Here is a 15144-nt window from a genome sequence, read left to right on the forward strand (position 1 = left end):
ATCCCATACTGTATTTTTCACGGTGCTCCAGAGAACAGAATCAATAGGATATATATAGACATATATGAGGGGATTTATTATAGTAATTAGCTCACATGGTTATGGAGGCTGAGAAGTCTCACAGTAAGCTGTTAGCAAGCTGAAGCACCAGGAATGCTGGTAGTATAATTCAGCCTGAGACCAAAAGCCTGACCACCAGAAGCTCTGATGTTTAAGCGCAGGATAAAATGGATGTCTCAGCTCAAGAAGAGAGCAAGAGAACTTACCCTTCCTTTGTCTTTTTATTCAATTTGGCCCCATCAACAGATTGGATGATGCCCATCTATGCTGGTAAAGGAAGATCTTCTTTACTCAGTCTACTGATTTAAATGCCAATCTCTCCTGTAAACACCCTCACAGACTCACTCAGAAATATTTGCCAGCTATCTGGGCATCTCTTAGCTCAGTCAAGTTGACACACAAAATTAACCGTCACACACACACACACACACACACACACACACACACACACACACACACAGAAACCAGAGCCCAGAAGGGTAAATGATTTGCCCAAGGCCACATGGTCAAATATGTGGCAAAGCCCTTGCTTTTTCTATTGCATGATGTAAGCTACAACTTGAACCCTGCACCTACTCACTCACACTGGATCCTCCAAGCAGGAAGCGCATTTTGGAAAAGTTGGTCAGGGTCCCTGACCATCTGCCTTTCTATCGGCTAGCTGCACCTACCATAGCTGAATGAGGTAAGTACCAGCCATGCTTCTTTTGGTCAAAAGAAGCTAGAGGTGCTTTGAGCACACATTAGGCCCGGCAGCTGGAGGAGGTTTGGAGACTTCAGGTAGCAGGGAGGGGGAGGAAACCTCTGTAGAGGGAGGAAGCTGGTGGGGATGGAGGTGGGAGAGGGCTGGTTCCCTGCTGCTCCCAGAATGATTCTCACCTGCCAATCGAAGGCAGGAGACTCACGCAAGTGCTAATCAGCTCCATTGACACACACAGGTTGGGGCTACAATCCATTTTCACATGAAATGGCAGATCGATTCCTCATTCTCTACAATCCCTGACCAGTTTCATCAAGCCATCCATCCTTGAGGGGCTGAGATGCTGAGTTAATTCTCCACATCTCCAGCCACCTGCAAGCTTTGGCCTTCTGTATTCTCCCCAGAAACAATCTCACTCTCCAAACCATTGCCAGGTAGAGCAGTACAGTGGAACTCTGGGCTGGGCCTCTAATAGACCTTGGTTCCAGTCTCAGATCACAGTCTATTAGTACGACTTTGGACAAGTCACCTCACCTCTTCCAACTTCAATATTTCTCACCTGTGTAACAGGAATAAAAATTTCAGATCTGCAGGGTCACTGTGAGGATCCCAGTTGTATCTACTGAATGTAAAGTTGGGAAACACTGCAAAGTGCAGCTAATATAAAGCACAGGCTAGAAGAATAGGCTATTTCCCCAAACCTGGCCCTCCCACTTCACCTCAAGCCCTATCCTTGCAATCTGACAATTTTGGGAGGGAAGGTCTCTTCACATAGGCCTAGGAGAGGTTTATCTCCTCTCTTGGGTTAAGAAGTCAAAAACAACTCTGGTCTTTGTTCTCCTGGCATGGTCAGACATTGCAGTAAGGGCAACTGGATTCTGGAAACTGAGCTTAGACGTAGCAGAAACCAGGCTGGCAGCAGCTGAACTCAGCCAAGCCAGGTGGAGTGCCTGGGCAAGGGACATGTCTTGGATTCTAGGAACATTTCTGGGCTTATCTCCTACTCTCAAAAAAGAAATCTCACCTATAATGACAGATACTTTGTCAGTTGCTGCTACTGCTACTGCTGCTGCTAGGTCGCTTCAGTCGTGTCCGACTCTGTGCGACCCCATAGACGGCAGCCCACCAGGCTCCCCCGTCCCTGGGATTCTCCAGGCAAGAACACTACTTATCCTTAATTTCAGCGAAAGGAGATGAACTCATATTCTTTTCATGTGTATCCTCTTCCAAAAGGAGAATTCCTCGGAATCTCTCAGTCCTACCAACTGATCATAGATGATTAGATGGAAGTAGGGAACATTTGCTTAAAGCTGGGCCAGTCAGATTCTTTCTCACTTCACATGTATTGGGGCATCGTAGTGTGTATGTGGAAACAGAGGAAACAAGTTCTCTGACAGAAGAATGGAGCTGCTGCTGCTGCTAAGTCGCTTCAGTTGTGTCCGACTCTGTGACCCCATAGACGGCAGCCCGCCAGGCTCCCCCGTGTCCCTGGGATTCTCCAGGCAAGAATACTGGAGTGGGTTGCCATTTCCTTCTCCAATGCATGAAAGTGGAAAGTGAAAGTGAAGTCGCTCAGTCGTGTCCAACTCTTAGCAACCCCATGGACTGCAGCCTACCAGGCTCCTCCATCCATGGGACTTTCCAGGCAAGAGTACTGGAGTGGGGTGCCATTGCCCTCTCCGAAGAATGGAGCAGACATGCAAAAAACGTACAGGCAGGAAATTAGGAGGCTCTAAGAGAGAGAAATGAGAGGAGTTGCTGCCTGATGATTTCCTAGTTCCCAAGTATCTTACTGAGTGTACCTGTTAGAAGTGGTTCAATGAGTTTAGCCTGTGTTCTTCCAATGTAAACAACCCTTTATTAAGCTGGATTGAGCGCATTTCTGCTCTTTGCTGCCAAATAGCCCTCTACCTAGAACAGACCTCAAGTGTGCAACTGCTGCTTTTAGTTTTTTAGCCATCTAGTGAAAACATTTGGAGAAGGCAATGGCACCCCACTCCAGTACTCTTGCCTGGAAAATCCCATGGATGGAGGAACCTAGTGGGCTGCAGTCCATGGGGTTGCTAAGAGTCGGACACGACTGAGCGACTTCACTTTCACTTTCCACTTTCAGGCATTGGAGAAGGAAATGGCAACCCACTCCAGTATTCTTGCCTGGAGAATCCCAGGGACACGGGGGAGCCTGGCGGGCTGCCGTCTATGGGGTCGCACAGAGTCGGACACGACTGAAGCGACTTAGCAGCAGTGAAAACATTGACACATTAAGTGGGACAGTTACAAACACTGAAATGAACGTTGTTTGGCCATGGAAAAGGTCTACTGAAGTGCTTCTGAATTAGCATCTGTACACAGCACATACCCGGCAGGTGAAGTATCACTCATTCACTCATTCAAAAGTGTTTGGTAAATATCAAGTAATACAGTTACAGATACCTTTAATATGTACTGAGGATACAGGGGGAGCGATACAAACTCTCTGTGCATATGAAGCTGTGTTCTGTTCAATTTTTCTCATAAAGAAAATGGAAACAGTAGCAGTATTAAATAACCAAAACACATTTAATTTAAACACAATAATCAAAGAATTTAAATATACACATAGGATTTAATGTGTCTTAAAAGCTGTTATATATTCCCTTCATATGTAAAATAATTCATTTAATTCTTATACCATTTTTATAGGCAGATGTTATTATTACATATGTTTTACAGATTAGAAAATTGAGGCACAGAGAAGTCAAGTAATCTACCTAAGGTTATAGAGTTAAGTGTTGAATCTGAGATTTGAACCCAGTCTGCTTGGTAAAAATCACCCATGGACTTAACCATTACATCATACTATCAGTACAAATGAATAACATCCTAAATCAGACATGAACCTTCATCAGTTCCCTGGTCTCATCTAGGCTCAAATGAAGGCCAGGAAGTGGAGCAGCTCTAACAGGTCGTGAAGAAAGGAGAGCCTCATTAGCTACCGCTGGAGCCAGAGCAGTGCACAAAACTTGGGCCCAGGGTATTGGAAAGGAGCCCTGGCCACTGCTCATCCTACCCTGGGCTCCACACAGCCACTGGAACTCCCCAGACCTGCCAGCCTGCTGACCTCTCCAGGGAGGTTCCTGGTAGAGATGCTAAGTCACTCACATGGATAGCAGCTTGCCTCAAAGATCAGACCACCCAGCCCAGGGCCTGCATCTTCTGACTCTGCTCTCACTTCTTTCTCTTCCAGAACATTTATAGCCAGCTGCTCTGATTCAGAAGTTTTCTCACATCCATGCCTTCCTTAGCAGCCCCTGTCCTGACTGCGTTATTCCCTACCAGATGATGCTAACAGCCTCTTCATTGGTCTTCCGGGGTCAAGTCTCTCCCTCCAATTCCTCCTCTTCACAATGGTTACAACAACTTTTCTCCAATGTATCACTGACTAAGTCATGCTCTTGCTTTAAAAGCAGTGGCTCCCTTTAGGGTGTTCCCATTTGAGGAAACTAAGTGAAGGATATCTTGGAACGTTCAGCACTATTTTGCAAGTTTTCTGTAAATCTAAAATTTATTCCAAAGCAAAAAGTTTATTTTAAAGCACAATGGTCCACCATGCCCCTTACCCTGATGTTCAAGATTCCCTGGCACACCCCTACCCCCAGCTGTCTTCCCATCATTTCTCGAAGATGCCATCTTTGGGGAACCCCAATATCATTACTTTGTTTGGAATGCTCTTCTTTACGTCCTTGACTTTCTTCCCTGTTAGCCTGATGAGTTCTCAGTCAGTTGTTTTTATTTATGACACACTTATGTAGTATTGTGTGCTACTATTTATGCAGTAATAGTTCTATGTCCTAAGCATCTTAAAAATATTAATTAATGTAATCTTTACAACAACCCCATAAGGAAGGTAAACATTTTACAGATAGGGGAACGAAGGCACAGAGAAGTCAAGTAACCTACCCCAAATCACACAGAATTGGTATCCAAACCCAAGCACTCTGAATCTAGACTCCATGCTCTTAACTAGTACACTGTGCTGCCTTTTCAGCTTTCAAAATTCACCTTGAACATCATCCCTTCTGGAACCTTCCTTGATGTCTTTGCAATAAAGTTACTCTTTTCCCCACCCTCAGGTTCCAAAGCTCTTTGTATATTAATTAGTTCACTAAAAGTTAACCAAACAATCCATCCATTCACTCATTCATTCAATATGCATTGATACATATTTGTTGAGCACTCACTATATGGCCAATCATTCTTCTAGGCACTGAGAATCCATCCACCTAAAAGCAGTCTGTGCAATCCTATATTGGAATTATTTGTTGATGTCTCTCTTTCTCCCTGGGGACTCCCCCTTGAAACTGTTAATCTTTGTAACTCCTTTAGAATCTTGCACTGTACCTGGCATGCAGTTTGTCCTCAGTGAATGTGTTTTGCAGGAATAAATGAATAGTTAATCAAGAATGGTGGTGACAGTAATGATAGTGTCTACCATTCAGATGAATCTGATGTGCGACTGTGACAGTGTGGGCCAGGGGCCAGGAACATTGTCGCAGTCAAGCCCCAGGCCAGGAGGCTCCTGGGGAGATGACAAGTACCTTCTGTATGTAGACCAAGCCGTTGTTGTCACTATGATTATTTCTGCCATTAGTGCTGGTGTTATGCTACAGCGTAGCAGATGCCAGCAGCAAGCTGGCCTGCCACACTTCCTCATGGCAGAAGCCTCGGGGAAGCAAATGCTTTCAGAGGATGAGCAGCGAGGACCAGACTGGGGATGGGCCTTCAGCCCGGACTCTTAGCAATCCAAACATCAGTTCTGGGTGGCTGGAGTCAGGGCATGTTTGTCTATTGTCTTGTCTCTGCAGTCCAAAGCCCTAGATATATCAAGGAGTGGGGATGTAGAAGAGGGGTCCTTTGGAGCAGGAATCATCAGATTAAAGAGCCCCAAGCAAGAGAGCTCATCAACTTTCATTGGCTCAGAAGCTTACTGTGTGATGGGAAAATTAGGGGTGGGCTCCAGGTGGAATATGGGTTTGCAGTGAGAATGGGAGGGGGACAGATAAGGCAGAGCTTAACATAGCCCTGAATTCCTTTATTTTTCCAAGCCCTGGGAGGAGGTACACCAGGCTTCCTGGTTCTATTTAATCTCCTTGAGGACCAAAGTTTAAACAGCACAAATGATACTTCTGATGTTTGTGCAGAAATCTCATAAGTCCTCTTTGACTTTTCCTAAAGGATCCAAGAATCACTGTATTTAACAATTACAGGCTTCTTGGGCCACTGGAATTCTCTAAAAGTCATTAGGTTCATCCCCCTGCCTCTGGGCAAGAGGATGAAATAGTTATAGGTGGTAAATAGCAATTACGTGCCAGTGACATTTCTGGGGCTGTCAGTTTCAGACAGTTCAAGGCAGCAACAGGTCTCTAATTATGGACCACTTCAATTCTACTGTGGCTGCATCAGCTCCTGTGGGACCTGCAAGAAGGGTTGTGTTTTGGCCATCAGCAGATGTGACCACTTTGGTCCCTGGGGCTAATGCAAGGAAGAGAGAGGTGTCATTTGTCTGACAGCTTCCAGGATGCTGGAACCTACTGCTAAAAACACCAGCCAGCTCTGGTGTTTGTGTTTTAGGCCAATCCCACAGCCCAGGGATGGAGGGTGGGGAGATTTTCCAAGGACAAGTCTTTCTTTCCAGATGGAGAAACTAAGGCTTGGAGCACAAGATGTAGTCATAGACGCCTCTGTCCAGTCTCTAGGTTCCTGGTTATTAACTTAACCTCTTCCCTAGGACTGGTTCGATCTCAAAACCTTCTAACTGAAAGCCAAACTTCTTCTTCCCAGATCAGTAGTGGGGAAGCAGAAAAGAGAATTTGAAAGTTGCAAAGGTTTTTTATCCATCCTGGCTCTTTTCCTCTAACACTGCTTCTATCACCTCAGGGTACCTTGGCCATGAAAGATACTGCTTTTGGGGGTTTCCATTCTGAATCCGTGCAGTTCATCCATCTGCACTTTAATCTTTCTGTGGCTATCCCAAACATAACATCATCCATCCCTGGCCTTCTCCCCTGTCCTGCCTCTCCAGCTGAGACTTGGATGGGTTGCCTTCCCACTTCTTTGCTTTGATTTGTACCCTGCATTCTGTCTGGCCTCACTTCCCTCTGACCCAGTCTCTCCTGTAATGAACTTCCTTCTGATACATCCTTGGTACATCCATGCCCACAGTGGCGGACAGCTCTCATGGACATTTCTTACTATGCATTGATTGGTCCTTTGCATAACTGACAGATAACTCTGGAGGTTGAAGAACTGCCTTTGAAGATGGTGAATGCATATTAGTAATATCACTTATTAAATGCATACTGTATACCAGGCACTAGGCTAAGCACTTTGTTTTATCTCATTTCATCCTCACAACTCCCTGAGGTTAAGTGCTATTATTTCCCATTTTGTAGATAATGAAATGAAGACTCAAAAACATTGAGCATCTTGGTCATGGTCTTCCAGCTTGTCAGTGGTAGAACCAGGATTGAAACTTTCACTTGTTTTATGTCCAAATACAGGATTTTAACCACTATTTCCATTGTGTCTCCAAGTTGGAGGCACTGAATTTTCTGAAACATAACAAACATCACTGGTAAGCACAGAGATCATTTTATGGACATACAAGAAACATGTGTTTGGAAGAAAGCTTCCTGACCTGACATAGAAGGTGCTAAATAGAAATGTGATGAGGGAATCACCTGGCAGAACAGCAGTTAGGGCTCCCTGCTTTCACCACCAAGAGCACTGGTTTGATCCCTGCTCAGGAAACTAAGATCCTGCAAGCTGTATGGTGTGGTCAAAAAAAAAAAAGAATAGAGGAAAGATAAACATCCAGGCTGAAGTAAAAGTAGGTACTATGAAGGCCAAAGATGTGATATAGAAAGATGCTTTGTACAAAAGGATGAGGATTTAGAAATGCTGCTTATGACTTCAAGTGTCTAACCATCAGTTAAATATGGAAGACAGAAAAATGAACTGTTTAAATGATGTATTTGCCCAACTGGGATGAACAGCCTCAGAAGTACCACCAAGGCTGAGAAGAATGGGACTGGAATGTGGAAGAGAGTGTTTTATACAATGTGGGCCTAATAAGCCCAAAACCTGGGGACTATCAGGGCCTGTTCCAGACGGGCAGGTAGCATATTTCAGATGTAATCAAGGAGGCAAGGGCAGCTTTGAGAGATGAAACCAAGGACCTCTAATAAATAGCAGTGGTTGAATGTCACGACCAGCCTATGAGGAAAAGACAGGGCCAAAGGGGAAGCTATAGTCAGTAAAGGTCCATCAGAGTGTCCCAGGCGAGTGGGTTCTGACTGGCAGAAGCAAATGAAACTGGAGACATGGGTTACCCATTGAGGCAAAAGAACCAGTCTTTTGTATCCCTGTGTCAATGAGTTATTGCTCAAGGTGGGGTGCAGCCTCTCAGGTGAGGGGATGATAATTCTCTAGAAAAGAGGTAGCTGTTCTAGGCTGACTGTTTGTGTCCTCTACCCAAATTCATATATTGAATCCCTAACCACCAGTATGATTATACATGGAGACAGGGCCTTTGGGAGATAATTAGGATTAGATTAGGTCATGAGGGTTTGCCTTCATGATGGGATGAGAGGCCTTATAAGAGAAAAGGAAGATATAACTCTCTCCCTCCCTCCGTCTTTCTTTCTCTCTCTCCACATACTGAGGAAAGGCCAAGTAAGGAGATAGTGACAAGTCAGCCATCTGTAACCCTGGGAAAGAGCTCTCACCAGGAACTGAACTTGTTGGCACCTTGATCTTTAGTCTATAGAACTGAGAAAATAAATTTCTACTGTTTAAGCCACTCAGGCTGTAATCTTTTGTATGGTACCCCAAGCAGACTAATATAGCAATTGTGAGTTGTTATCCAACTATGTTAACCAACATAGCTGGGGGGGTGTTTACACAGATAGAGCATCTACAGTCCACCCTTTGCCCCAGTCAGCTCTACTTTCTTCTCATATTAAATTCACTCTGTCTAGGCATAGCTTCTTCAGGGCCATGGTTGGTCACAATTCTGACCAACCAATTCTAAACTTACAAGAGTAGGGTTTAGTGGAACAAACTATAGCCTCTCTTGCTACATTTTGTCTATGAGCTGTAATTGACATTCACCATCTTCCTCTACCGCCACTCATTTTATTTTTTAATTTTTTGGGTCAAACCATGTGGCCTATGGGCTGGACCAGAGATCTCTCAGTTCCTGGACCAGAGATTGAACCTGTACCCCCTGCAACGGAAGCTCTGAGTCTTAACCACTGGACTGCCAGGGAAACCCCCCCCACACTCATTTTATTATTTATTTTTTATTCTATTTATTTATTTATTTTTGGCTGTGCTGTTACCGTGTGCTGGCTTCTCATTGCGTTGGCTTCTTTTGCTGTGGAGTACAGGTTCTAGGCTTCCCTGGTGGCTAAGATGGTAAAGTGTCTGTCCACGATGCAGGAGACCTGGGTTCGATCCCTGAGTTGGGAAGATCCCCTGGAGAAGGAAATGGGAGCCCACTCCAGTACTCTTGCATGGAAAATCCCATGGATGGAGGCGCCTGGTAGGCTACGGTCCATGAGGTCCCAAAGAGTTGGACTCGACGGAATGACTTCACTTTCACTTTTTCACAGGTTCTAGGGCATGTGGACTTCAGTCTTGGCGACATGTCGGCTCAGGAGGTGTGGGGCATGGGCTTAGTTGTCCCGTGGCATGTGGAATCTTCCTGGACCTGGGATTGAACCCATGTCCCCTGCATTGGCAGGCAGATTCTCAACCACTGGACCAGCAGGGAAGTCCCTGCCACCCATTTTAGACCTCTCTCCCCTTTGGCTTACCTGGTAAATTGACCCACTTCCTAATTTCTTTTGCCCTTCAGCTTCATTGAGATATATTTGACATATAATACTGTGCATTAATAAGTTCAAGGTGTACAATGTGATAATTTGATACACATTCACACCCTCATTTCTAAGGTGTCCAGTCTTGGCACTTGGTCACCAGATCCTTACCAGGCCATGGTTGCTATACTTGTAGTTCAGCTGGGTATAAGAGTGCCAAGAGATGCCCCAGTAGATCACCTGGGTGCCAGATATATTCCTCTATGTCCTCATTATGTAGCACAGCCCTCTCTCCTCATAATGATTAGCATCAATTATCCCTGCCAAACTCTTTGTGCAGTTTACTTGTGCTCTCTGGACTTGCTCAGACTTGATCCTAGATGTCTCACTTTTGCTTTATGATGTATTACTGCTGGGTCTACTTCACCTTATAATCTGGTAGGTTAGATAGAACTCAGCTCATAATGAGAAATTCAAACTACATAGTCATTCAACATTCTATGGTCAGACACTTCTATCCAGATGGTATACCCTTCCTCTAGAGTCAGAAATCTGAGCTACAACTCTCCCATTGTGGATTAACAGAAGTTTCATATGGCATATTTCTTTACCAAAGACACCTGTAGTAATACACAGTCAGCTAGGGGCCCAAGTAGCCAGGCTGCTTATATTGTAGCCTGACACTGCTGAAGCACTTTCTTATTCTGAACCCGCTCAGAGCTAGAGACCCTCAATGTGTCAATAGACAAGACCACCAGGCCACCACTCAGCCTCTAAAACAAAAAATACAAAGCTTAATTTATTGCTTACTTACGTACATGCTGATTAGGCTTAGTTTCTCCCAGAAAAGCAGACTGTTCATCTTAGAATTTTGGGAGAGCATGGAATTCAGAGACTGTAGATTTTCAGAGGCATGAGGGGTTGATATAATCTTAATAAGTGTGGTTTCTTGGGTGAAACCCAAGAAACACTTGGTTCATTGGTTGGCATTCAGAAGTATGTTTGTTGGAATGGGTCAAGTCTTGACTGGCTGACTTAGAAATAAGGAGCTGTCACTGAGTGATTGGCTTGCAAAAAAAGCATGTTCATTATGTCATTGACTGATGTATCAATATTGATTGAGTAAAAGTATTTAAACCTGTTCTGGTGATTTGTTACCAAGGGTATAGAACTCTCATTTATCGATTAGGCAGGTTTAAAACAGATTCTTGATTGGTACCATGACTTCAAAAAACAGTCAGTCTTTCATAATAACATGGAAACTTTTTTAAAAAGTGTTTATTTTTGGCTGCATCAGGTCTTAGTTGCAGTACGTGGGATATTTTTTGCGGGCGCGAGGGTTCAGTAGGTGCAGTGTGCCTTCTTAGCTGCCCTGCAGCAGCTGTGGTATCTTAGTTCCCAGCCAGGGATGGAATCTACGTGGCCTGCATTGGAAGGCAGATTCTTAACCCCTGGACCGCCATGGAAGTCCAGTAATATGGAAATTTTTAAAAATTCTGTTTTCCCTTTTGATTTTTCATTCAGCCAAAACTCATAAAAAGAGTTTTGAAGCCATTCGAGAAATATGACCCAAGCTTTCTCAGGCCTGACCAAGAAAACAAGCTCAAACAACTTCTTGAGTCTACTACCTAGGACAGCCAGGCTGTTTTCTTCTAGCTTAGATGTAAACTGTTCCATTTCCCTGCAATGTTGATTGATATAAAATATGAAGTTGGGGGCCAGATTGTGTACCTATGATGCAATATGTGAATCCCTCCATAATTTTGTTTTTCTGTTCTGTAAAAGGTTCTTGCCTAAGGACTTTAGACCCAGCAGCTTGTTAGCATGAAGTGAAAGTGAAAGTTGCTCAGTCGTGTCCAACTCTTTGGGACCCCATGGACTATACAGTCTGTGGAACTCTCCAGGCCAGAATACTGAAGTGAGTAGCCTTTCCCTTCTCCAGGGGATCTTTCCAACCCAGAAATTGAGCTGGGGTCTCCTGCATTGCAGGCGAATTCTTTACCAGCTGAGCCACAAGGGAAGTCCAAGAATACTAGAATAGGTAGCCTATCCCTTCTCCAGCAGATCTTTCGATCCCAGGAACCAAACCAGGGTCTCCTACATTGCAGGCAGATTCTTTACCAACTGAGCTTTCAGGGAAGCCCATTAGCATGCATATCTGCTAAAGAATTGCCTTTAGCTTCTGAAGTAGGAGAAAGGGAGTAACAGAAGCCAGATAGGGCAGGAATAAAGTTAAGTAAGAATGCGTCTCGGTTGGAGTCTAGCTTTAATCTGAAACTCTGGAGGACAACCTATATTCTGCATTAAGTTAAGGGAATTGATCTTTTATCCCTGTGTCAGTAAGTCAATGATTGGGGAGTGGGAATTGGTTCATAGCCTCCCAGGCAAAAATGACTCTCTTAGGGTTGATGGAAGTTCTCCAAAGAAAGGCAAAGTTGTGAGCTGTTATTAATCAAGATTTATAGAAGCTAGGGTATGGAAGCTACTACAAGTAGGTAAAGGGATATGGGTAGGGCATCAACATTATCTATTAATATCTGTGAATATTTAGGGGTAGGCCACTGATTTCCAGTCTTGGTCCCAACCTTACTATCTAAGCTCACAGAGTCTTTTGAGTATGGGCTAAACTGATGCTTCCATGTCAAGCTTGGGAGTCTTGGCAAAGCTGGTAGCCTCCCATACTATGACCACATTCCCTAGGTACACTGCAGTCATTCTTCTTTATGATCCTGCCAAACTTCCCAGAGTTCATGAAGGAACAGGATATGACTTCTTATACTCATGGAGCCAAGCAAGCCTGCATCTTCTTCCCATCTCAAGAAAAACAAAAAGCAAATCTCTCTTTTGAAAGTCCCTTTAAGTAAAGAAATTCAGGCTCAATGAATTTTGCACCAAAGTTGGAAGAGGTAGACCTGGGACCAGAGTTAGGTGCTGATTCACAGGCCTCCCACTACTTTGGGGGTCTGCAAACTGTTTCATGAGCCAAATCCACCTCTCCCTTTCACTTGTGTTTTGTAAATAAAGTTTTATTGGGACATTGCCATGTTCACTGATTTATATGTTCACTGATTTATTTATTTGCTATGGCTGCTTTTGCACTACAATGGCATCACTGAGTAGTTATGGCAGATACTTGATGACCTATAAAGCCAAAAATACTATCTGGTTCTTTACAGAAAAATTGACTATATCATGCCATTTCTGGAACCTCTGCAGGCACTTTTTCTAATTCTAACATTCAGTTATTCTAAGACTTTAATGAAGGAGGGATTCTCCCTAATTCTCAGTGAAATAGAACAAGTTATATCTTGAAAATCGACTTTCTTCTATTATAATGAGAAGTTAGAGAATCTAGTTTGACTTAGCTAGAGGGGATTTCCTGGGGAGGAGGATGAACGGCCAGCTTATAAGATGCTTGGGGGTCCTTTCTTTTTAAGGTCCTTTTAAAAAATTGGGTTTTCCAATTCAAATTCTGCAGCCTTTATGAATGAATGGATGAAAAGATAAATATTGGTATATGCAAAGGAAAAAAGTTCTGGAAGGATACAGACATCTGGTAAGTATTTACCTCTGGTGGGAGGAGGACAGAGAGTTAACTTCACTTCTGTGTTATTTGTGTATGTATAGTATAACTATGTAATTTTTGCAATTGTAAAACACAAACAAAATGACAGAAAGGGAGAGAGGCTTAAGAAACTGCTTCCCCAGTGGTGTTTAAGAAAGGATCTTTCCAGGATGATGGATGCATCTGTGTTCATAGTGAGATGGTCGACTTAATGACCTCACTTGCCTCTGGCATAATCCCATGGTAGATTGGCTGCCCCAAGCTCCTCAGGTTCTGTGTTCCTGCTTGGGCAGAGAGCTGGAAGAAAGATTCAGAAGGGAGTAGGGACTGCACATTTTTGCAGAAGCGAGAGAATTGCATAGTTGTGTTTAGAGATACAATTGTAACCAGTTTTCCATTTCTGAATAAGCTAGTATGATTAGTATGAAGACTCAATTATCAGACCATTCAAATATCAGAAACTAATCATGGAATATATTAGCTTTCCCCAGAATGGCTGAAACATGTAAAAGGATGGCTGTACTTTTTCCTATTAACATACGAGCAATACCTGAGCACTGTGAAACATTCAAATAATATAGATGTGTATAAAATAAAAAGTGAAAGTACTCCCTTTAAATCACTATCAGAGGTAGCAACTACATATAATTTGAGGTTGGAAGAACATAAACACATCTTTTATTATTTGTCTTCATATTCAGATCTTTAATTCAGTCATATTTTACAATTATGAAACCTGTAAAAAGGGCTCCTTTCAAATTTCAAGTTTATTTTTCTCTAATTTAGCTTGCAGGAAAGGGGTTTCAGGAGATATTTTGCCGAGAACCGAAGGGAAACTGCCAGCTAAAGACGCACACCTTTTGGCAGACGCATGTGCTCGGCACTTTGTATACAGCGCGTGATTTTCTCCTCAAGCGAGTTTTAAACTCCCAATTATAAATAAAGAAACTGAGTATTACGTAACATTACGTAAGGCAAGTACCCCGTACTGCCCGGATCGCAAGAGACCGGAACAGGCCAGAAGCCGAGAACAGCGTTTAACGCACCAAACACCACCCCCACTTTCCAAACTCTCGCGACAGTTGTGCGTCATCCGGGAGCGCCGGTGGCCGGGACTGTCGCGGGGCCTGCGACGCGCGGAGCTCTGCTCGGAGGTGCTGTCTCACCCGTGAGGCGGAGAAGCCGTCCAGCCCCGCGCTCGATTGAACCTGCAGTCCCCGGCCTCCTGCTACAATGGAGTACCTCATCGGCATCCAGGGTCCCGACTATGTCCTTGTCGCCTCCGACCGGGTGGCTGCTAGCAATATTGTCCAGATGAAGGATGGTGAGAGGAAGCAGGGGAGGCCAGGCCGGGCCTGGGTATAGGGACAGCCGGGAGGAGTTCGTGGGAGGTTGGGTGAGTACCGGGGAGGTCTTGGGCCTAGAACCCCGACTGCCCTGGTCAGCTCTTGCGTAGTTTTAGAATTAGAAGACAGGCAGACAGGCTTAGGGCCTTGACTTTGGCTCCTCCCAGGGTTCCTGGGTCAGTACTGTGCTTCAGCTTTAGCTGAATACTTGCTAGGCGAGAGTTGCTTAAGGGAACTCAGTTTAAGTGTTTAAGTGCCAGGCCGGCTCCAGGATTCCTAGATCCCCTAGTTTCTGATAAATTTCTTCTTGTCAATGCTGAAGAGGTTAGATTGTGACAACACAAGGTGGGATCCCGGGGAGAGATTGTGGGACTAGAAACCTGCCATTTCCCTTCCACTGCCTGTATCTTCCCTAGTCTTAGCTCTGATCCTTCTTTTTCAGGGCACTGGCTACCTAGTTTTCCTTGTATTTAAGTAGCTAGTGGAGTTAGGAAACTGGAGCCCCATCACTCATTTGCTTTTTGACTTTGCACAAGTTATTTCGCAGTGCCCAAGTTTCCTCATCTGCTAAATCAGGGTTAGTAACACCAACCTCAAAACTTGTTGAGAGGA

At 44.2% G+C, this 15144-nt stretch overlaps 1 protein-coding gene across 2 annotated transcripts in view; it reads left to right on the forward strand.

Moving 5' to 3' along the window:
* Nucleotides 1–14313: 14313 nt before the first annotated feature.
* PSMB2 (proteasome 20S subunit beta 2) overlaps nucleotides 14314–15144 on the forward strand; it is a 34210-nt gene continuing 33379 nt past the window's right edge. The window contains exon 1 of one of the 2 annotated variants that reach the window (XM_068965647.1): nucleotides 14314–14510. In XM_068965647.1, the coding sequence (XP_068821748.1) occupies nucleotides 14420–14510 (91 nt within the window). In that variant the 5' untranslated portion in view covers nucleotides 14314–14419. The remainder of the gene's footprint in view (nucleotides 14511–15144) is intronic. The other variant, XM_068965648.1, reaches the window with a different exon arrangement.

Source organism: Capricornis sumatraensis, chromosome 2 (assembly GCF_032405125.1).
Source record: "Capricornis sumatraensis isolate serow.1 chromosome 2, serow.2, whole genome shotgun sequence".
Lineage (NCBI taxonomy): Eukaryota > Metazoa > Chordata > Mammalia > Artiodactyla > Bovidae > Capricornis > Capricornis sumatraensis.